Raw genomic sequence first — 24,965 nt, 5'->3', positions numbered from 1 at the left:
ATTCGTAAGAAAAGGACGCCACTAATAAGTTTGGAGATGTTAGTTACAGAGAACTAGTTGTCTCTTTCTAACAAAAGTTTTTGACATTTGTAAGAAAGAGACAGCATTTTTTTTCACAGTTATACCCATTCTATGTGTCTAAGGTAATACAAGTAACGATTCGCTATAAATAATGAAGCGAAGACGAAAACTATAAAGCCTAGTCTACACAATTATAAATGCAGTGCAAATGACACGTGACGATGAGAGTACGCGGTTGATATCCGTAAAAAGAATCACCAAGAAAAGTCTTCATATTTCAGACGTTAACGTGAGCAATTACATTTAAATTTAATAAATATATTACTGAATAAAAATCAAACAATCGTTTGTTCAAAAACTTCCTAATGGACCGTTTTGTAAAAAACTTTTTTTTTTTTTTTCTAATTTTAAATTAAGAATACAAAACTACAGTATAGGTCCGATTTTAAAATACTTAATATTATAAAAAAAGGAATAGTTATACGTTTATTTATATAAAGACGCGTTGTCTGAGTTGGTCGGTTCTGCCATGTACAGTCGCGAAGAAAGGTAAGAAATTACGTATTGCTTACCGAATATTTTTGTTGCTATACTAGCGTTCCGGCTTCGCACGGGTGCAATGTTGCCAGTAAATATACTACAGAATTGCAACGTACACAGTTTTTCAAACCTTATCAGTGTTTCTTTACATACAAAAACCTTTTCCTGAAATCACTCTATCTAATAAAAAAAACCGCATCAAAATCCGTTGCGTAATTGCAAAGATCTAAAACATACGGACAGACAGCGGTAAGCGACTATGTTTTATACTATGTAGTGATAACAGCGCTTGATGTTTATTTTATAATTCATGAATACAGTAATTGCCAATAATATTTGATGATTTATTAATTTATGTGTCATGGCAACACTAGCCGTTATTATTTGGCAAGCGTCTCGAACGTGATGGTGACTTGCAAAACCCATTTCGCTCACATAGTCTTCCAAATGTCGGATCAACCACCAAACCCACCTGACAGCATCCGACGACATTAATTAGGATTTATTTACTTCTTTATTGTACATACTGACGACGTCAGTATAAAAAAAGTATCAAAGGAGAAATATTACGAATGTGAACATTCGGATATTTCGAATACCATGCGTGCTAACGAGCTGATGCCCAACTCTTCGATATAATCGCGACCGGAGTCGGATTTAAAGGTCTGGAGGCCCCCGGGCCACAAAGCAGTGGGGGCCCTAGACAAACAGAAGCGTGAACAACCTATTAATTATATTATCATGAATTAATTACTTTTTTATTTCAATCAGTAAGCTATGATTTATTACTTGTATCGGTAACTTTTAATATATTAAATAAAAACATTATTATAATTTGACTATATCTCGGTATTTGTTAACTTGCTGACAACTGTGGCCCCCACTAATGTGGAGGCCCCAGGGCAGTTGCCCCGGTTGCCTTCCCCTAAATACGGCCCTGTTCGCGACGCATCACCGATCAACCCGACTATTCAAGTAAGACAGCGCTTATTACAAAATAACTAACTCTAGGTTTAAATAAAACTAGTTATAACGGATTTTAATCGCGCATATTAATTATTTTGGACCCGACTGTCAGTCTACCCGTGACCACGAACGCTGTAAAGTGCTCGAAACGTCGGGATGTCAAAAATAATTAATATACGAGATTAAAATCCGTTATAACTAGTTTTATTTAAATGTGTAATAATCGCGAAAGTTTAAGACAACATAACTCTAGGTTTTTCTTTACGACGAAATCAACCGCATCGGAAATTCTATACGAAGTTAATAATATCACAATAATAACTTTACCATTGAAAATCATATTCACAAACTGTTACCGAACATCATTCGATCGTCGTACAGACTCAATCTATTACATTCACTCGCCCTCCCCTTCTGCAACGCTCGATCCCTTCTGGCCCTTCTGACTGCGACCGGCAAATCGCCGGGCGTTTTGACCCTTCCAGCCGGATTTTGCAAGTTCACGTCGCTGGAAGAAGAGAATATGTCGCTGACTTGTTCTAGGGAATGTTGCCGTTTTATTGATAACGACTTCAATGCCGGTTTGGGTGATTTCGGACACTTCTCAGGATCAGAGCTACTTGAAGGTATCAGTTTTAAATCGGCGGCGTCTATTTCCCCGTTCAGAGCTGCTAGGTATACTGGATTGTCTCCACTGTAGCCGTTTACGAGATTCTCCTTATCGTTCGGATCGCTGAATTCGTTATCGAAATTCGCGTACTTATTGTGATATTTATTGAAACCGAAGTCTGTTTTCGCTTGGGTCGCCTCTTTCAGGACATCGTTCTGTTTCTTCTTGTCATCGACAATTCTCGGTATAGCTTGCATTGTTATCTTTGATCCTCCATTTTCAGATAGCAGCATCAAATGTTCATCCTCGCTACTGGAACAATCCGAGTTTAGATCGAACGGACTTTCCGTGTTGAAATTTTCATGTTGATTATTATCGATATATTGAAGTTCTAGATTGATACTCGCTCTTGAAGATCGTCCGCTATTCGAATTCGTAATGATTCGATTGTCGCAGCTCAATCGTTTCTTTATCGTCGAATCCTCTGATTCAGAGTTGCCAGCTTTAAAAATGCTCTGTGACGACATGGAGGTTCTAACAGACCGCTTTAAGCTTTCGGAGCTGCCCTTTGATGTCTTGCTGTGGTTCAGATCAGCTGGTTTCACTTTTGGTACGATCACTGCGAATATTTGATTCCTTTCGCTATCGTCACGGGACGGTATCTCTTTGAACATTTTATCCGTATTCATTTCTGATTCCATTATCATTGTAGGCGATAGTGTTTTGTTTGGAGGTGATAACGTACAGGGGCCTTCGAAGTTGTACGCCCTGTCATCGCTGAGGACAAGGTTTGTGGGTCTATCGAAGGTTATATTGCTCGGTTTTTCGACCACCGACGTCCTGACCTTTGCGTTCTGTATCGCATTACTGGAGTCCAACTTGACCTCTGTCTCTTTTGGCTTACTCAGTTTCTTCTCGAAGAACTTCCGTATACCCCATTTCGGTTTCTCCTTGTGATCTTGGAGAAGATTTGTCTCTTTTGGACCTCTATCGATATCGTGGGAGCTCACATCGTTTTGGACATAGTCCAATGGCCGTTGATAGGATCTGATCTCGTTAAACCTGTCTGAATTTTCTCGAGTCTGCACTCTATTGTGCGACACTCTCGCTACGGACAGACAATTCTCTTCGATATTCGGCTGCCTTGGTTCCGTAGTTGTTATATCTTTGAGACTCTTATGTATTAGTTCGACTGTGTGCGTCTGAGTGTTTGTGTTTGTGTTGCGTTCGATACAGGCGTTCCTGCCTATGTGTGGGTCGGGGTATAGGAGGGGCGTGGTGACGTCACCGTTGCGAACTGTACAATTCGAATTCTTATCTGTTTCCAACGGTGACGCGGTCGGTGGTTCCGTAGACGCTGTGAGTAATTAACAATTGTTTAATATATTTAATATATAACAAATATGGATCAGTATTGCAGCATATTTTTTTTATGGTATAGGTTGGCGGACGATCATATGGGCCACCTGATGGTAAGTGGTTACCATCACCCATAGACAATGACGCTGTAAGAAATATTAACTATTCCTTACACCGTCAATGTGCCACCAACCTTGGGAACTAAGATGCTATGTCCCTTGTGCCTGTAGTTGCACTGGCTCACTCACCCTTCAAACCGGAACACAGCAATATAGAGTACTATTATTTGGCGGTAGAATAACTGATGAGTGGGTGGTACCTACCCAGACGGGCTTGCACAAAGCCCTACCACCGAGTAAGTATATTAGTGTAATTCATCAATTAACTTACCGGGGGGGTGGGGGTGCAAGTTATTATCGTGTATCACAGGTCCTTGTACTTGTAGCATCATTTTTAGTTCAGCCATTCGTTCCTCCACACACACCGCTGTTAATCTGTAATATATTATTATGACTCAGGATTATTTCTCGAACTATCCGTAAAATTAGAGAATAGATTACTCAGTTCAGTTATACTTATAAACATAAAGAGCCAGCATTATTTTTGTATTTATAGAAGACGTGTACACAGAACTAAAGGAACATATTAATTAGAAGTAGACTAATATTTTATATGTATACATATTATCTGTGTATTTATGCATCTGTCATCTTGTGACAGTGACAGATCGAAAAAGGGCGGGAAAATAATATATAAATTGGAGCGCGGTGAAGACGATATGCACAGTTATAATTGAAACATAATATTTTAAAACTAATTTTCTTTATATCATTTTTTTTATTCGTTAACTACTTATATAACACACGATGTTATGAAAGTGGGTCCCGCTTACACGAGTCCAACCATTTCATAAATAATAAATGAGAATAATATATATATTTTAATTTATTTACGAGCCGAGATGGCCCTGTTGTTAAAACTCGTGCATCTTAACCGATGATTTCGAGTTCAAATCCAGGCAAACACCACTTTATATATGTGCTTAATTTGTGTTTTTAATTCATCTCGTGCTCGGCGGTGAAGGAAACACATCGTGAGGAAACCTGCATGTCACTGATTTCATCGAAATTCTGCCACATGTGCATTCCACCAACCCGCATTGGAACAGCGTGGTGGAATATGTTCCAAGCCCTCTCCTTAATGGGAGAGGAGGCTATTAGCCCAGCAGTGGGAAATTTACCGGCTGTTACTTTAATTTATTTGGTTACATGGTTGGTACAGCATGTATAGTCAATCATCTTATCATAAAACATATATAAAATAGTATGGCTAGTTTATCATATATGATGTATATGTTCACTCGCCTCGCTTCGGCGTCGTGGTCCCAGCACTCGTCGCACGTGTCGCAGGCTATCTTCAGCGCGCGCCACTCCGCCACCGGGCCCTTGGGGAGCGGCGGCCGAGCTTTGTTACGGGACACCAGCGTCTACGAAAGGTACAAGGAATTATTGTTACACCCCCTTAAGTTACAATAGGCTATTTGACTGGTTTTTAAAAACCATTTTACATTATTTAGTAGAAGTTTAGGAACGCAGTAAAAGTTATGTTTTTTTGTTTCTAATACATATTTGCCGAAAAATATCGAGAAAAATATCGGCGCTGCAATGGGGTCGGTGACGTCACTTTCCTGTATTTTAATCTGTGGTACTTATAGTAGAAAAGCAAAGTTCATAAGAAAGTGACTTCATCATAAGCCCGGACAATCAGGAGCGTTTTGTGTCACGTGACAAACGTTTGAAAAAATGCATTTTTAATTATGTTATATATGTATGTTATATTGTGTTTATATTATATATTATTTTTGAATAAATAAGGTATTATTTTCAAGTTTCGTTAGTAAATAACCATTTTTAAACTCATAATATACACTGGTTACAATTAGCCTATTATGATATGTGTATTTTTTTTCTGTTAATAAATATTGGACAATGTCACATACATTACTCTCCCAATTTAAGTAGCTGAAGCACTTGTGTTATGAAATGTCATATGTAAAGACTGCACCACAAGCACCCAGACTCAAGACAACATTGAAAACTAATGAACTTTTCCTCGATTCGGCGTACCCGTGAAAACGTAGTACACTACTCGACCACGGAGGTCATCTATTGAATATTTTATTTAAAGAAGGCATATGTCGTAAATTTCACCAAAGGTGCTGGTGTGATTGTATGTGCTCCGCACGGGTCATATACAATTAAAAAAAAAATCGAAATAAACTTTATTCAAGTGGGCTTTTATAAGCACTTTTGAATCAGTCAAATAACAATTAAGTGAAGCTACCACCGGTACGGAAAGTGGATCTACTTTCCGTACCGGTGGTAGCTTCACTATCGTACTTTCGTACCGAGAAGAACCGGCATAAAGAGTGGTTCTTACCGGTTCTTCTCGGTAGAATCGTTTTTTTCGAAACGGTGGGAGACTCACTTATAATAGTTGTTAAATGATGATTCCAAAACCGACTTGAATAAAGTATGTATTGATTGTTTGATGTGTGCGTACGTAATTAAATGACGATTCAAAAGTGCTCGTAAAAGCCTACTCGAGGAAAGTATAATGTGATTGTCTGATGTGTGCGTACCTGCATAAAAGCCTACTCGAGTATATATTGATTGTCTGATGTGTGCGTACCTGCATAAAAGCCTACTCGAGTATATATTGATTGTCTGATGTGTGCGTACCTGCATAAAAGCCTACTCGAGTATAATGTGATTGTTCGATGTGTGCGTACCTGCATAAAAGCCTACTCGAGTATATATTGATTGTCTGATGTGTGCGTACCTGCATAAAAGCCTACTCGAGTATATATTGATTGTCTGATGTGTGCGTACCTGCATAAAAGCCTACTCGAGTATATATTGATTGTCTGATGTGTGCGTACCTGCATAAAAGCCTACTCGAGTATAATGTGATTGTTCGATGTGTGCGTACCTGCATAAAAGCCTACTCGAGTATAATGTGATTGTTCGATGTGTGCGTACCTGCATAAAAGCCTACTCGAGTATATATTGATTGTCTGATGTGTGCGTACCTGCATAAAAGCCTACTCGAGTATAATGTGATTGTTCGATGTGTGCGTACCTGCATAAAAGCCTACTCGAGTATAATGTGATTGTTCGATGTGTGCGTACCTGCATAAAAGCCTACTCGAGTATAATGTGATTGTCTGATGTGTGCGTACCTGCATAAAAGCCTACTCGAGTATATATTGATTGTCTGATGTGTGCGTACCTGCATAAAAGCCTACTCGAGTATAATGTGATTGTTCGATGTGTGCGTACCTGCATAAAAGCCTACTCGAGTATAATGTGATTGTTCGATGTGTGCGTACCTGCATAAAAGCCTACTCGAGTATAATGTGATTGTTCGATGTGTGCGTACCTGCATAAAAGCCTACTCGAGTATATATTGATTGTCTGATGTGTGCGTACCTGCATAAAAGCCTACTCGAGTATAATGTGATTGTTCGATGTGTGCGTACCTGCATAAAAGCCTACTCGAGTATAATGTGATTGTTCGATGTGTGCGTACCTGCATAAAAGCCTACTCGAGTATAATGTGATTGTTCGATGTGTGCGTACCTGCATAAAAGCCTACTCGAGTATATATTGATTGTCTGATGTGTGCGTACCTGCATAAAAGCCTACTCGAGTATATATTGATTGTCTGATGTGTGCGTACCTGCATAAAAGCCTACTCGAGTATAATGTGATTGTTCGATGTGTGCGTACCTGCATAAAAGCCTACTCGAGTATATATTGATTATCTGATGTGTGCGTACCTGCATAAAAGCCTACTCGAGTATAATGTGATTGTTCGATGTGTGCGTACCTGCATAAAAGCCTACTCGAGTATATATTGATTGTCTGATGTGTGCGTACCTGCATAAAAGCCTACTCGAGTATAATGTGATTGTTCGATGTGTGCGTACCTGCATAAAAGCCTACTCGAGTATATATTGATTGTCTGATGTGTGCGTACCTGCATAAAAGCCTACTCGAGTATATATTGATTGTCTGATGTGTGCGTACCTGCATAAAAGCCTACTCGAGTATAATGTGATTGTTCGATGTGTGCGTACCTGCATAAAAGCCTACTCGAGTATATATTGATTGTCTGATGTGTGCGTACCTGCATAAAAGCCTACTCGAGTATATATTGATTGTCTGATGTGTGCGTACCTGCATAAAAGCCTACTCGAGTATATATTGATTGTCTGATGTGTGCGTACCTGCATAAAAGCCTACTCGAGTATAATGTGATTGTTCGATGTGTGCGTACCTGCATAAAAGCCTACTCGAGTATATATTGATTGTCTGATGTGTGCGTACCTGCATAAAAGCCTACTCGAGTATATATTGATTGTCTGATGTGTGCGTACCTGCATAAAAGCCTACTCGAGTATATATTGATTGTCTGATGTGTGCGTACCTGCATAAAAGCCTACTCGAGTATAATGTGATTGTTCGATGTGTGCGTACCTGCATAAAAGCCTACTCGAGTATATATTGATTGTCTGATGTGTGCGTACCTGCATAAAAGCCTACTCGAGTATATATTGATTGTCTGATGTGTGCGTACCTGCATAAAAGCCTACTCGAGTATATATTGATTGTCTGATGTGTGCGTACCTGCATAAAAGCCTACTCGAGTATATATTGATTGTTCGATGTGTGCGTTGGAATAAAGTATGTATTGATAGTTCGATGTGTGCGTACCTGCATCTGCGCGAGCGTGGGTCGCGGCGGCAGGCCGTGCGAGTGGTAGGGCGGGTGGTAGGGCGGCGCGCGGGCGGCGTGCGCGCCGGCGCAGCGCCACAGCATCTCCCACAGCACGAGCGCCAGCGCGAACACGTCCACCGCGCACAGCGCCGCGCGCGCGCCGCTCAGGTCCAGCGCGCCCTCCAGCGCCTCGGGCGCCAGGTAGCGCAGCGTGCCCGCCTACCACGCACCACACGTTATACCCTAGTCGCTCACGTTATACCCTAGTCGCTCACGTTATACCCTAGTCGCTCACCTTATACCCTAGTCGCTCACCTTATAGGCTAACATGTTATACCCTAGTAGCTCACCTTATAGGCTAACATGTTATACCCTAGTCGCTCACGATATAGGCTAACATGTTATACCCTAGTCGCTCACGTTATAGATTAACATGTTATACCCTAGTCGCTCACGATATAGGCTAACATGTTATACCCTAGTCGCTCACGTTATAGACTAACATGTTATACCCTAGTCGCTCACGATATAGGCTAACATGTTATACCCTAGTAGCTCACCTTATAGGCTAACATGTTATACCCTAGTCGCTCACCTTATACCCTAGTCGCTCACCTTATACCCTAGTCGCTCACCTTATAGGCTAACATGTTATACCCTAGTCGCTCACGTTATAGACTAACATGTTATACCCTAGTCGCTCACCTTATAGGCTAACATGTTATACCCTAGTCGCTCACCTTATAGGCTAACATGTTATACCCTAGTCGCTCACGTTATAGACTAACATGTTATACCCTAGTCGCTCACCTTATAGGCTAACATGTTATACCCTAGTCGCTCACCTAATACCCTAGTCGCTCACCTTATAGGCTAACACGTTATACCCTAGTCGCTCACCTTATAGGCTAACATGTTATACCCTAGTCGCTCACCTTATACCCTAGTCGCTCACCTTATAGGCTAACACGTTATACCATAGTCGCTCACCTTATAGGCTAACATGTTATACCCTAGTCGCTCACGTTATAGACTAACATGTTATACCCTAGTCGCTCACCTTATAGGCTAACATGTTATACCCTAGTCGCTCACCTTATAGGCTAACATGTTATACCCTAGTCGCTCACGTTATAGACTAACATGTTATACCCTAGTCGCTCACGTTATAGACTAACATGTTATACCCTAGTCGCTCACGATATAGGCTAACATGTTATACCCTAGTCGCTCACGTTATAGGCTAACATGTTATACCCTAGTCGCTCACCTTATAGGCTATAGGCTAGCCTTATCCTATCTTGGAGTTCAAGTTTCCTTCATACCGAATTACATCAAATTCGACAAAAACAAGAGAACAAACAAGAACAGCCTGTAAATTCCCACTGCTGGGCTAAAGGCCTCCTCTCCCTTTTGAGGAGAAGGTTTGGAACATATTCCACCACGCTGTTCAAATGCGGGTTGGTGGAATACACATGTGGCAGAATTTCTATGAAATTTGTCACATGCAGGTTTCCTCACGATGTTTTCCTTCACCGCTGAGCAAGAGATGAATTATAAAGACAAATTAAGCACATGAATCAGCGGTGCTTGCCTGGGTTTGAACCCGTAATCATCGGTTAAGATGCACGCGTTCTAACCACTGGGCCATCTCGACCAATCAAATTCGAATCACAACACAAGATTTTATAAACGATAAAAGGGCGGACCGTGCCCGTTGACTTCCAAGCAGGATACATTAATTTAAATAATTGCATTTAATTAACATGACTTTGTATTTTTTGAATGTTAAAAAAGAGTAACTACTGATTTTCTTGCCGGTTCTTCTCGGTGGAATCTACTTTCTGAACCGGTGGTAGCTTCACTTAATTGTAAAATGACGATTCAAAAGTGCTTATAAAAGACTACTTGAATAAAGTTTATTTTGATTTTGTAATGAACGAGTGACGGATAGACAGAGTTAGAACTAGCGCGCACTGGTCACTTTTGTCACGGTGACTGTTTCGTCACTCTTGTCGAGTCCATGAATATGTATAGAGGTGCGCGCACGTTACGACGTGACGTTTGTGTCTGCATCTGTACATATTCAGACACAAATGTCACGTCGTAACGTGCGCGCTAGTTCTTACTTTCACCTTTATAATATTAAATGTCAGGTGATTGTCAAACCAACCAATTTATTAATATTAAATATAAATCGGTTGGTTTGTCAATCACCATCACCAATTGGGTCATCATCACTCATAAACATTGGAAAGGTAACATAATAATTCTATACGTCGACAATGTTAGACCAAGTGTTGACTAAGATATTATATCCCTTGTGGGTAGTTACATGGGCTCACTCAACTCTCAAACCTAACCAGGGACCTGCAAAAGGCATTCAAAAACTTCCCAAGTCTGATCCTAGATTTTTCCTTTATTAAAAACTTATTACAATCTTCATAACCATCATTTCCATCACTACAGATTATAAAACAAAAGTCCCAACTCGCTACTGTCTGTATGTTCACGATAAACTCAAAAAGTACTGAACAGATTTTCATGTGGTTTTCACTAAGAAACAGAAAGATTCATGAGAAAGGTTTAAGTATATAATCTATTAAGGTCTCTGTGTAATTAAGTTCAAATAGAACGAAAAGGCAGTCCAAATATAAGTTGTTTTGGTTACCTCAGTTATCCGACTAGGTGTAGAATGATCGCGCCTAGGCAACAACGGCTGGGCTAGGCCTAGGTCAGCCAGGCGGGCGGTGCCGTCGGGCGCCACGAGTACGTTGCCGCTGTTGACGTCACGATGTACTATGCAAGGCTTCGTCGCTCCTGGAAGAATTTCATTCGTATAAATCTTTGTATCAACATATATGATGTTATATACTTGACCGGCGATGTGATTGCGTGATTATATTTCACATGTATTTATATGTATGTATGTGTCTGATTCTATCTGTGTGTGAGTGAGAAGGCACGTATAGTAAAAAACTAACTCTTTAAAACTAACTAACTCTTTAAAACGCGCGGGAAGTCGTGGACACCTACTAGTTAATTATATAGGTCAACGCGTAATGCATTTTTCGAGTAAGATAAAAAAGAACCATATAGTATGACACAAATTAGATGTAGCATCGGAAAATGCAATGGAATGAAATTAAAACCGATTACTGCCGATTTACACAACCAATACAAATAGCTCCCTATCGCGCCATTCGACGCTATTCGTCGCTATAGATTCACGCGTCAGAGAAAGCAAGTGCATGTAAATCGACGCGTCAAATTGACGAATATATTAGGTCATGTGATATTACAAGTTATTACGTTTGTGCAAAGATCATATTCGCATGAGAAATAAATATTTATAATTTGGGATAGCGTACTCAATTCGGATGTGATCGGTTTTACGAATTTTGCCGATGTGACATCTAAGTTGTGTCGTACTATAACTACTGAGTTTCTTGCCGGTAGAATATACTTTCCGAACAGGTGGTAGCTTCACTTAATTGTTAAATGAAGATTCAAAAGTCCTTGTAAAAGCCCACTTGAATATTTATTTTGATTTTGAGCTATGAGTCAGTATGTACGTGTGCGTGCGCGTGTGTGCGTGCGTGTGTGCGCTTGAAAAAGCCCACTTGAATATTTATTTAGATTTTTTTTTTGACCTATGAGTCAGTATGTACGTGTGCGTGCGTGCGTGTGTGCGTGTGCGTGCGTGCGTGTGTGTGCGTGCGCGTGTGTGCGTGTGCGTTTGGAGCTATGAGTCAGTATGTACGTGTGCGTGCGCGTGTATGTGCGTGCGTGTGTGTGCGTGTGCGTACGTACCGGGCGCGTGCAGGTGCGCGAGCGCGGCGGCGAGTCCGTGCGCGAGGCCGGCGAACTCGCGCCACGAGAGCGTCTCGCGCTGCAGTCGCCGCCGCAGCGACTCCTGGCACAGCTCCAGCACAACCAGCTGCGAGCGCCCGCCCGCCTCCGTCAGCGACGCGCGGCTGTCGCTGCCTGCGACATTACATTACACATCACGATGTCCTTTAGACCTTATTACCACGTAATACGAGTTATTTTTCTATAAGTATGAGTATGGATAGAGTCGAGATGGCCCAGTGGTTAGTACGCGTGCATCTTAACCGATGATTGCGAGTTCAAACCCAGGCAAGCACCGCTGATTCATGTGCTTAATTTGTCTTTATAATTCATCTCGTGCTCAGCGGTGAAGGAAAACATAGTGAGGAAACCTGCATGTGACAAATTTCATAGAAATTCTTCCACATGTGTATTCCACCAACCCGCATTGGAACAGCGTGGTGGAATATGTTTTTTTTTTTTTTTTTTTTTTTTTTTTTATGGCATAGGAGGCAAACGAGCAGGAGGCTCACCTGATGGAAAGTGACTACCACCGCCCATGGACACCTGCAACACCAGGGGACTTGCAGGTGCGTTGCCGGCCTTTCAAAAAGGAGTAGGCTCTTTTCTTAAAGGTTCCCGTGTCGTATCGGTTCGGAAAAACCGCCGGCGAAAGCTGGTTCCACAAAGTGGTTGTGCGAGGCAGAAAATGTCTGAGAAATCGCGCTGTTGTGGATTTTCGGACATCAAGGTGGTGCGGGTGAAACTTAGAATTTTGGCGAGATGTCCGAAGGTGAAATTCAGCAGCCGGGATTAATCCGAACAATTCCTCGGAACATTCCCCGTGAAAAATTCGGTAGAAGATGCAGAGTGATCCGACATCTCTACGCAAAGCCAAAGGATCAAGGAGATCGGAAAGGGCTTGATCGTCGATAACTCGAGCCGCTCTACGTTGGATGCGGTCAAATGGAAGGAGCTGGTACTGGGGAGCACCCGCCCAGAGGTGAGAGCAGTACTCCATGTGAGGCCGAATTTGCGCCTTGTAAAGTTTTAGGCGATGGGCCGACGTGAAATACTGTCTCGCCTTGCTGAGCACACCGAGCTTCTTTGAAGCCAATTTGGCTTTGCCTTCCAATTGACCGCGGAACTGAACGAGGCTCGAAATATCAACGCCAAGTATTCCGATACTACCTGTAGCGGCTATCGGAATGTTCTCAAATCGTGGAGATACGACAAATGGTGTTTTTTTAGCGGTTAACGCGCAAACTTGCGTCTTTTTGGGGTTGAAATGGACTAGATTTAGCCGGCCCCAATTCGAGACTTCGTTTAATGAAGACTCGATTTCAGACACAAGTTTGTTCCGGTTCTCTTCGACGTTTTCCCGAGAAATATTAGCGCGGCCGGTGTATAAGGTGTCAACGGTACTGTCGTCTGCATAGCAATGAATGTTCCCGATTTGCAACAAATCATTGATATGCAGAAGAAACAGAGTGGGTGATAGAACGCAGCCTTGTGGAACACCAGCATTGACGAATTTTAAGTCAGAGCATGCACCGTCGACAACGACCTTGATGCTCCGATCTGCCAAAAAGCTGGTAATCCAATTGCATAATTTCCCGGGAAGCCCATAGGAAGGAAGCTTCGAAAGAAGCGCTTTGTGCCATACACGATCGAAGGCCTTCGCTATGTCCAAGCTGGCTGCTAATGCCTCCCCCTTGCTCTCAACTGCTTCAGCCCACCTGTGAGTAAGGTAAACTAGAAGATCACCGGCTGACCGACCCCGACGGAAACCGTACTGGCGGTCGCTAATCAGCTGGTTCACCTCTAGATACCGCAGGAGCTGGCAGTTTATAAGGGACTCCATTATCTTGGAGAGCAAGGAGGTGATGGCTATAGGCCTATAATTGGACGGGTCTGAGCGGTTGCCTTTTTTAGGGATCGGATGCACCAAAGCTGTCTTCCAGGAATTCGGGACGACGCCTAATGTGTAGGATTGCCGGAAAAGACGCGTTAAGACCGGTGCCAACTCGGGAGCACATGTCCGTAGCACGATTGGAGGGATACCATCGGGTCCGCTCGACTTATGAATGTCCAAGGAAAGAAGTGCTTTACGAACTGCACTTTGCCGGAATTTAACCTCCGGCATCGTGGTATCACATCGCGGAATTGTTGGTGGAGATTTTTCTTGGTCATCCAGAGTCGAGTTCGACGCGAAGAGAGAGCCTAAAAGATCAGCTTTCTCTTTCGCGGTATGGGCCAATGACTCACCGTCTCTGTGCAGAGATGGAAAAGATGGCTGACAGAAATTCCCTAAGACAGCCTTAGCGAGAGACCAGAACGCTCGTGTTCCTGAAGGGAGACGCACCAGTCTCCCGCCAATTCTGCCAATGTACTCCGTCTTCGCTCTAGCAATTACGTTTTTGAGGGACCTAGAGGCAGAGTTGTATTCCTTTTTAAATGCGCTGGTATTTACATCACGAGACGCAGATGCATTAGCCCAGGTTTGATAGCGTTCCCACTTTCGGCGTGATGCCGTTTTGCAGAAGCGACCAAACCAAGGCTGGGACTTGCCACCGATGGGTACTGCAGAGTAAGGAATGAATAGTTCCATACCCTGAAGCACCACATCGGCAACAGAGTCAGCAGCAGCGTTCGGATCATCCGGCGAGAAACAAATCTGCCCCCATGGGTAAGATGCAAAAAAAGACCGCATTCCATCCCAATCTGCTGACTTGTAGTGCCATACTCGGCGGCACCCAACAAAGCGAGGCCGTGAGTACCGCACAACCGGCACTGTACTCCGGACGAGACAGTGGTCAGACGAGCCCAGAGGGGGATCGACGATAACCTGATAGCCATCCGGATGTGAAGTCAGCAGAAGGTCCAACAGGGAAGGTGTATGATCCTCCACATCCGGTATTCGCGTTGGCGAGTTGACCAGTTGTGTCAGATCATATGCTAGAGCGAAGTCCAGAACAGATCTACCCGCATGATCGGTGGTGCGTGAGCCGAGCCATTCTGCGTGGTGAGCATTAAAGTCACCCAAAATAATGATCTCTGCGGATGGAATCTGCTGAAGCACGGAATCTGTAGCCATTTGGACGTGCTCAACCAGTCGGTCGGTTTCGGCATTACCGCTATGGGACCTATAAAGGCACGCATAGATTCGCGGATGGTCATCGCAGTCTACACGCAGCCAGATAATCGATAGGTCCTGTCCTTCAAGGCTGCCGAGGCGTCGAGAACAGATATCATCTCTGACGTAAACGCATACCCCAGCTCGTGGTATAAAGGAATATTCCAATTTGTACCCAGGGTACGAGAGAAAAGTCGTATCGGCAGGAGAAGATATCTGGGTCTCGGTTAGAAAGAGCAAGGCCGGCTTCGCCGTTTCCAGATGGTAGTGAACGGCGTTGAGGTTGGAGTTGAGTCCCCTTATGTTGCAGAAGTCCACAGCGAGGGTGGTAGGGGTTGCCTTATGATGCCTGCTCCGCTTGCCCCGAACAGTGGCGAGCGCAAAATTGCCCCCCCCAGAATTCGGAGGGCAGCCTGGGCATCCCTGCTCAGGTGGTGTATGTCCTGAGCATGGATGCCCAGAGAGGGATTCTCCACCGCTGTCGCTGATGGTACCCTCCTGGGGTAATTTAACCAAATTCTGCACAACCATCAAGTTTTGGGGGGGAGGGGGATTGGGCCTCCGGAACTCTCACTTACCGGACGAAACGCGGTAGCATAACTACCACTTTACGCCGATTTTAAGTGAGAGAGTGGTACTTCCCCGGGCGTGCCGGCCCATTCGGCTGTAACCCGAAGGTATACAGCGTGGCACTACCACTTGTGTTCCAAACCTTCTCTTTAAAGGGAGAGGAGGCCTTTTGCCCAGCAGTGGGAATTTACAGGCTGTTGTTATTGTTGGTGTATGAGTATGGATCATCACGAATATATAACAAAAAGTTTCTCGATATAATATCGTTTTAGGGTGTTGCTTGCCATGTGTTAGGCAGAAAAAGTAGCCTATGTCATTTCTTGGAGATCAAATTTCCTTCATTCTAAATTTCATCAAATTCGGTTCAACAATTCGTATCAGCAGACAGACAGACAGAGTTACTTTCACATTCATAATATAAATATAGATAAATAAAATCTATATATACCATAGTAACGAAGTATGTTAGGATGTGCCAAGTGAGGCACGGCGTAGACCGATGCCTCCTTGTGCCAGGCGGACGGCGCTGAGTACAGTTTGACAGCGACTGGCGCGCCCGCCAGACTGCCGCGCCAAACCGACCCGAACTTACCCTGACCTGATGGACAAATTAACCATGCCAACTAATAAACTGACACTTAAATTTAAGAAAAAGTATTAATAGATAAGATTGAATGATATAGAGGTTGATGATCAACGCCATCTAGTGGAAACTTGACAAAGTCCTTATTCTTAAAATGTACTAAAAGAAAGCTAAATTTATAATCAAACAGTGTCGACTTATTTTAATCTAAAACCACCATTCAATTGTTTTTATATACAAGATCAAACAATTTTAGAAATAGGAATATTTAAAAGAGCCCAAGTATCAATGTGAGATTCACTTAATAAACCACTTAGATATATCCAAAGGAATAACTACTTTATAACTCCATATAATTAAGTCTATTTTGCTATCAACATCCCTGATCTAATTATGTCAAATCCTCCAAAACAATTGCTACTTTAAGACTACTCGTATAAGGTACATTTTTGAAAATTTGTTTAAATTCTAATAATTATAAGACATATAACAGCCAAGGACATAAAAAACAATTGCTACTTTAATGCTATACACATAAGGTCTATTTTTATATATTTTTTTTTCATATAAAATACGTATTAATTTAGATGTTAATCAACTCACCTATATGTTCGATCAGGGTGAGATTGTCAACACACAGTAATCCTGTTGCCAGAGCGTCTGGACCGCTTCCCATTATATCACCTGAAAAAAAAACAATTATAAATTATGTAAGCATTAAATTTTATATTATCTACATTTGTGAAACCGTAAAAACATGTTAAATGTTTGTACTGAAGATTTCTATGATGGTAGCGATTCCTGAATCGCGCTAGCGTATGGTTCGCTAAAATATATATAAGGTCTCGACGGTAAAGATAAAATATTGCCATTTTTGTTTGATTACAATTAACACGTAAAGGTAATAAGTGACAACAAAATTCATAGAAGTTTTTTTTTGGAATGAGTAATACGAATATCATAAATACGAAAATAACTCCCCCCCCCCCCTCTCACCAAAACCACTTAAATGTATCTGATCCCGTTTAAATAATAGAATTTATATGATAAAGTCTCAACCTGGGACTGCGAATTGGGAGATATTTTTTCAGTCATTATAAAAAACTAGTCCACAACTCTATAACACTTTACCATTTATTGTTATCTAATATATATTCAGGATTTACTCTTCGTGGTAAAGAGAAATTTCGGCTGCGATAATCTTCCATAATTTTTGGGCAATCGAGTTATGCTATTAGTGACCCAGGATCTCATACAGATACTCACCTTTTTCAATATCGATCCCTTCGCTCAGATCGTCTTTGTCCAGCTCCATCCTCTTACAATACATCTTTCTGAAGACTATTGCCATCAACAATATGGCCACCAGCGCTAAGATGCCGGACGCTACGATGTTTGAATAGTTCGGATGCGTTGCGCTTTCCATAGTCGATTCGGCTTTTATCGTTACCGTTTCTTCTTTTATATTTGCTATAAATAAATATGAGACAACATCACATACATTACTCTGATCCCAATGTAAGTAGCTGAAGCACTTGTGTTATGGAAATCAGAAGTAACGACGGTACCACAAACACCCAGACCCAAGACAAAATAGAAAACTAATGGTAATCTACAACGACTCGGCCAGGAATCGAACCCGGGACCTCAGAGTGGCGTACCCATGAAAACCGTAGTACACACCACTCGACCATGGAGGTCGTCAAATAATATATATATTTAAATAAAAATATATATTTTATATGAGGTATTATAATTTATGCAAGCCGTAGTGTCACATCTGACCCGAGAGCTGACATTGGTTAGTACTAGGTTTAAAAAACTTACATCTGTGTCAACAACAACAACAGCCTGTAAATTACCACTGCTGGGCTAAAGGCCTGTTCCAATGCGGGTTGGTGGAATACACATGTGGCAGAATTTCTATGAAATTTGTCACATTCAGGTTTCCACACGATGTTTTCCTTCACCGCTGACCACGAGATGAATTATAAAGACAAATTAAGCACATGAATCAGCGGTGCTTGCCTGGGTTTGAACCCGCAATCATCGGATAAGATGCACGCGTTCTAACCACTGGGCCATCTCGACTCCTACATCTGTTTCACCCTTACGAAATACTATCTTTTTGGTGAGCGGGAACTACCAATACCTATTTTCTCACTCAAAAATGCATTACGCGTTTCCACCACGTAAAGTATGTGGTGAGGTATTTGGGACCAGCTTTCGTCTAGGACACTAGAATCCCCACTAAAAAACTAGGGGTACCCTCTCCGGATTTTATTTATTTATTTTGTAGGATCACCAACAGAAATGACAATAGTATTACAAATATTATATAGTTAACAATTGAACACACTTGATCATTGTATTTCTTTTTATAGGTAATCACAGCATGCACTAAATATGTTAAACATTAGTAATTATCACAAGATTGTTTTCTTTGGATCAATTATATAATTAAAAAGAAATTGAATTATTTAACAGTTTTATAACAATATCAATTGATTTGCATTTAAATGAACATATTAAATGCAAAATAAATTAAATAAAAAGTAAACATTTTTTTTATTTCAGCGGGCGCCACAGGATCCTTTTCGCATGCTACTGTCATAACTACCGACATGGGGATTAGGGTTCTCTTATGGGTGGTATGAGACCACTGTGATGTTCGGTTTCACATCCAGACCAGCATTCACTTAAAATTAGGTTTAAATATACATGATACGGTGTATTAAAACATTGTGAGGATATTTGCAAGTGTAAGATGTAGAGTGCTCTTAGCCTAGCTGTAGGAAATTCACATTCTGTAAGCCACTTAAAATAGTCAAAAAAGTAGTTCAAATTTATTTTTTCGTAATATATGAGAAAAAGGTATTCCAAAATGTTGTATTCGCAATAGAAAAAATATTGTTTTTAAAATGAGTGTAGAAAAATCTGATATGTTTGAAACTTGGTGGTAGTAGTAAACTTTGTGCAAGCCCGTCTGGGTAGGTACCACCCACTCATCGGTTATTCTACCGCCAAATAACAGTACTCAGTATTGTTGTGTTCCGGTTTGAAGGGTGCGTTAGACAGTGAACTACAGGCACAAGGGACATAACATCTTAGTTCCCAAGGATGGCACATTGACGATGTAAAGGAATAGTTAATATATCTTGCAGCGTCATTGTCTATGGGTGATGGTGACCACTTACCATCCGGTGGCCCATATGCTCGTTTGCCAACCTATAGCATAAAAAAAACTACTTGAGTTAAGAAGTTCCACGGTGTTAATCTCTTCTATTTTATATATTTATACCTAAATTAGATAAAAGACATTTCTTGTTTATGTATACTAAAAACACGTTAACCTTAGTACTTGTAAAAAAAACGTAGGTGATCAAAACTAGTTAATGAATTTGAATTCCGTCAAGACTCAGGAAATAGAAATATGAAAAAAAAAACATCATTTAAGTTTCCATATGTAAGGGCGGAAGTGGCGGAATAATTGTGGCCTTTAACTGCTCTGACGTCATCGACCTAGTTGAGATCGTTCTAGACTGTTCTATTATAAAACCTTTGCATTAAATATCCCATACGTTATATAATCTTAGATAGTCAAATTATTTTTTTGAGCTGCGATGGCCCAGTTTTTAGAAAGCGTGTATCTTAACAGCTGATTGCGGGTTCAAGCCCAGGCACGTACAACTGAATATTTATGTGTGTATAATTCATCTCGTACTCGACGGTGAAGGAAAACAACGTGAGGAAACTTGCATGTGTCGAATTTCATAGACATTCTGGAAGAGCGTGATGGAATATGTTCCAAACCTTCTCCTCAAAGGGAGAGGAGGCCTTAGGCTAGCAGTGCGAAATTTACAGGCTCTTGTTGTTGAAATTATTTTTAATATTTTTGCGAGGAATATTCGAACTTCAGAATAGAATCAGTAACTTAGCAAAACCGTTATAAGATATCAGAGTTGACCTCGAATTAAACGGTGTTTCAAACATAATATTCAAAACTTTTATGTGTACTTAGCATAAGTCGTCGTCTAGGTCAAAGCCTTCAGACTTGTATGTAACGAAATCATTTTTGCGAGAACAGCATTGTAAATGTCACAGGCTCGGAATAAAACATCCTCTCATTCTGAGTGGAGTTGAACTCTATTGCGATTCGAAACTCATTAATAAAAATGGTTTAAATTGATATGTTTATGTTAACCTTCTTCAGGTACCGTTACGAAAAAAAGCAAAAGTTGTAACATATTTAAGTTTAATCGAAATTAAAATTAATTCAATTTATTTTTAAGCAGTTTTTTTATATAGTTTAGCTATTGTTACTAGAGTAACCTTAGCCATACGGTGTTATGACATTTGATTCTATATCATAATTTATATCACATTATTATTGCATATTATGAATATAGCAGGAGCTGTTGAATTTACTTTATTATATACAATTATTATTGTAATAATTAATCAATAATTTTTAAAACTGTAATTAATATTATTTTATATGGCATAGCATTTAACACTGGCATGTAACACTATCTCTTATTTTAAATATGATTGAGCTGTCATTAGAAAAAAATTGGAAAAGCGTGGCATTCTAACAAAAGATAGAGAGATTGGAGCATCATTGTAGAACGATAATATTATTTTGGCCATCCAGAACTACTGAAATTACACTATACATATTGTAAAATATGATAATATTATATGTAATTGTAATCAATGTTGTGATCTATTTATTACTGAGTGTATAATATATTGAGTTTTATGGACATTTAGAGAGCCGAGATGGCCCAGTGGTTAGAACACGTGTATGATTTCGTGCGTGGTCGAATATGTTCCAAGCCCTCCGTAATGGGAAAGGAGGCCATTAGCCCAGCAGTGGGTAATTTACAGGCTGTTATTTTTACTACCTTTTTTAATGGATATTTTAAGAAAAATACTCACTAAAGTCAGCATTGCAGAAGCTTTTCGTACAGCAACAGAACTTGCTACCGGGCAGTCTCGCGGTGACCCTCGTACATTTGTCGCAACTATTCGAACCTTCGGCCTGAGACGAACGCCAACAGCCTGTGGAGACAAATAAAAGTAACGATAAAAAAAAAAAAAAAAAACGTTACGTTAGTTGCGTGTCACGTGAATACTTACCGACGACCCGAAACCAAACGACGGTTCGTTAATCTAAATTCAATGGCGATTACTTTTTTTTTTTAATAAGTGGTCACTAGAGCCTACAGACATTGACACCGTAAGTGTTCACAATGTGGGAATTAAGATGCTACGTCACCACCTCACCCACTGAAATGTACTTAGGAAACTAGCCCTGGACCTTTGGACTAAATACTTAACGCTTTTTTTTAAATTGAACTTAAAGATCCTTAGGTGAATATCTTGAAACAAACAGGCTCTTTAACTTCGTATGTATAGTATAGAATACAAATTATTGCCTTGTTAGTCCGATGGCTAACTCATAAGATGTAAAGCCCCGAGTGGTAACAATAAATGCTGGTTCTAAGATAGCTTGTACAGCTGTATACTGTGAGCCCGAACTCTTACCCACTGTGTATGATTGTCATGTCAGATTATATTGGATGTGTTCTGAAGACAATTTAGAATAATAATATTCAAGAATGGCTATGTTATCATTATAAAGTTAATAAGTAAAAAGTTAATAGGAATTATTTATATGAAAAAACCCAAACCTTGTCCCATTACGGTGATGTTTCCCTCGTTATCCTGATGCCATAGAGTGTAGCAAAATGCTTTCGGATCAGTGCACTGTTCAACTTGAGCCACTTCACCATTTGGTAGAGTCGTCTCAGAGAGTGTACCGGTATCTATAAAAAAATAAATTATATTTAATTATTATTAATACCAGATTATACTTTAAAATTTACATTTTATTATTTTTGATAGTGGCCTAATAAACTACGTCTTTATGCAAAAACATCAACATAGATTAAAAATAAAATTGGTTGTTCCATTTTTATTCTAACAATGCTTTAGTTAATTAATTTCATTTATTTATTAACAAACTATCTAATCCATACTCAATTAATGAAAAATACAAGTATAACAGTTATTTAACCTAATAAAACCTATTTATAATCTATCACAATTATGCTCCAATAATTAAAGAATTATCCAATATTTTTTATGTCATATCAATACAAAACTCATGAGTATTACATGGCATTTAATTTTAAATGTGTTACAATTTTTTTCTCCTAAATTTTCAATTATGTAATATGTTAAACATTATGTATAATATCTACATCATTTCATTTTTCTTATTCGTAATGGAAAGATAGATGAAACAGGGAAAATGATTATGTTTGTCTCAAAGTATCACAATATATGATCCCCGAAATTATCATCAACTCCCTATACATAAAATAATCTTAAAATTTTAATTAAAGATAATATAAATGACAATTTAATTAAGAGATTTATCAAGTTAGGCACAGACGCTAGTGCTGGTTCTGTACATAAAAATCTTTAATACTAAACAGTTATCTCTTTCTCACATGTGACTTTGAAAAGGATAGCAAGTTATTCAGTATTGGTGTTAGAAATTCTACAATTATCTCAAACTGACCAATTATTCTTAAAATACATCCATAATGATGAACTGGCCAAAATAAGCTATCCAGAAACTAAGGAGGTATGAGGGTTTAATTTCATTATTATTAAATGTATTACATCTTGAGAGTTATTTATATCTAGTATGATATAATAAATATTTTGTTATATAATAATTTATTGTCGCAAAAAGTAAATATTGCAAAAAGGAGGTTATATATGAGTTTACAAACATAAATATGGCTATGATTAAACATACTATTACCTAAGTACTTTATTTACATGTTGATTATACAAACCTATTACATTTGATGGGCTATTTACATAATCCATGTTAAGGATAATTAGTCCAGTCCCTAATGGAAAATTAAAAGTAAAGCTACTTTTAATTAAAAATAGTATCATTATATTTTAAATGTGTATAATGTCGAGTTCATAAATGTAACAATATTTCACCCCATATTACACTGCCAGTATGTATGTGTTACATATTTGTTGTTAAAGCCGTATTTATTAGCCAATTGTGTTAAATCTTACACATTTTATTAGGGCCAACATTTCTATCTAGATTAGCAATAGCTTGTGTTTTAAAAAATGTTATTTCAACTGTAACTTATAAATGTATAAGACTTATAGCAACACCTTCAATAAATCTAGAAAAATAATATTAATTATCGACAATACATTGAAAGCAACTGATTACATACCAAATATTTCATTTTCCACCATCAACTGCGCATTTCTCTCATCATCATAAGACGGTGTTACACTCATTGCCACACTATGTATCTTATATAGACAGGATATAGTCGGAACGGTTATTGTAGGTGCCTCGGTAACAATAACAGCTGGCTTCAGTTTGTACTTCTTAAATTCATTGGATAATTTATTTTGATCATCTTTACTAGAGTCTGCGGATTTCTTATCAACACCAGCTATGATGTTACCTCTAACAGAGGCAGAGGCCAACTGATTCAGACTCCTTTCCTCATCAATATCTAGCAGTTCATTTGAATTTGGAATATCAACACTCCTTTTACCAATTACCTTTGGCTGGTCTTGTGTTACTGGCCAGTAAGAGGTGATATCTTGCGCATTATTATTGTTCCACTGTATGGTTCTTCTATGATGGTATTTTGTGAAGGTCCTTACATAGTGGGCAGGTTTTTGATGATATATACTGTTCCTTGTGTCGTGTGAAGAGTCTTCGTGAGGTCGCGATGTTAGAACTTTGGCCGTGAATATAAAGAGGAATAATACCATACATTTTAATAATGGTGTCACTCTCTGCGATAATATACCTTCCATCATTTTGGTAATTATAATTTTTTTTTTCACTTATTAAAATTTTCTTAATTCTACATCATTCTGAGATGATAGTTTAAGTATATTAGGTCATTTAGTGCAACCTAATTGCAGCTAGGCAACGATACTGCATAATATTGATTTTTGCTCCTCCGTATTGTTCACGACAATGCGCCACCTTTTCAAATAGTAACCCACTTTGTATAACACTATAACTTTACACTTTTTATTTTTGTCTTTTTCATAGAAAACATCAATACTGTGTACTAATAAGAATATTTAATAATTATACGTATTTAACAACTACATATTTGTACCATTCGTTTGATTATGTGAATATGTTAAATATATTCATTTTATACAAGCGTAAAGAAGATGGAATAATTGGAATTGATTTAGCTGTTTTATTCACATCGCGGCGCAATTAACATTGTAAAAGCAATTATAACAAGAATCGATCGAATGTTGACAAACACATTTCACTACTCGCCGACATATTGACCGTATCAGTCCGTTTCACGATTATATCATCTTTTTTATGCGGAAATATTTTCGCTTATATATAAATGATAATATCCTAAAAATATATTAAAACAGAAATTAAACGTTGAACATGTGAAGAATTATATTATTAAATAATATTTTTTCCATATATGTGAATTATTCGTTTGTAAATGCCTCGCATTT

At 39.5% G+C, this 24,965-nt stretch overlaps 1 protein-coding gene and 1 long non-coding RNA gene across 3 annotated transcripts; both read right to left on the bottom strand.

The window, feature by feature from the left end:
• Nucleotides 1-1,382: 1,382 nt before the first annotated feature.
• On the bottom strand, nt 1,383-24,766 carry LOC124541126 (probable serine/threonine-protein kinase DDB_G0278901). 2 transcript variants are annotated; one of them, XR_006967192.1, is made up of 13 exons: nt 23,681-24,766; nt 22,094-22,228; nt 21,339-21,461; nt 17,664-17,867; nt 17,001-17,081; nt 16,263-16,412; nt 12,091-12,264; nt 10,949-11,097; nt 8,275-8,496; nt 4,861-4,982; nt 3,887-3,990; nt 1,779-3,494; nt 1,383-1,568 (listed from the first exon to the last, which is right to left on the bottom strand). XR_006967192.1 is itself a non-coding variant. In XM_047118969.1 (12 exons), exons 1-12 carry the CDS (start codon nt 24,282-24,284, stop codon nt 1,870-1,872), a joined length of 3,693 nt encoding a protein of 1,230 aa, XP_046974925.1. In that variant the 5' UTR covers nt 24,285-24,766; the 3' UTR covers nt 1,383-1,869. The 2 variants fall into 2 exon arrangements, 1 of the variants encoding a protein (XP_046974925.1); XM_047118969.1 differs by having other exon boundaries at nt 1,383-3,494.
• Nucleotides 8,825-9,413, bottom strand: LOC124541127. Its single transcript, XR_006967193.1, has 3 exons — nt 9,373-9,413; nt 9,143-9,212; nt 8,825-9,017 (listed from the first exon to the last, which is right to left on the bottom strand). It is a non-coding gene; the product is annotated as an uncharacterized LOC124541127 (long non-coding RNA).
• Nucleotides 24,767-24,965: the final 199 nt, after the last annotated feature.

The sequence above is a fragment of the Vanessa cardui genome, chromosome 27 (genome assembly GCF_905220365.1).
Source record: "Vanessa cardui chromosome 27, ilVanCard2.1, whole genome shotgun sequence".
Lineage (NCBI taxonomy): Eukaryota > Metazoa > Arthropoda > Insecta > Lepidoptera > Nymphalidae > Vanessa > Vanessa cardui.
Note: the sequence above shows the minus strand (reverse complement) of the source record. Positions and strands in the feature narration are given on the sequence as shown.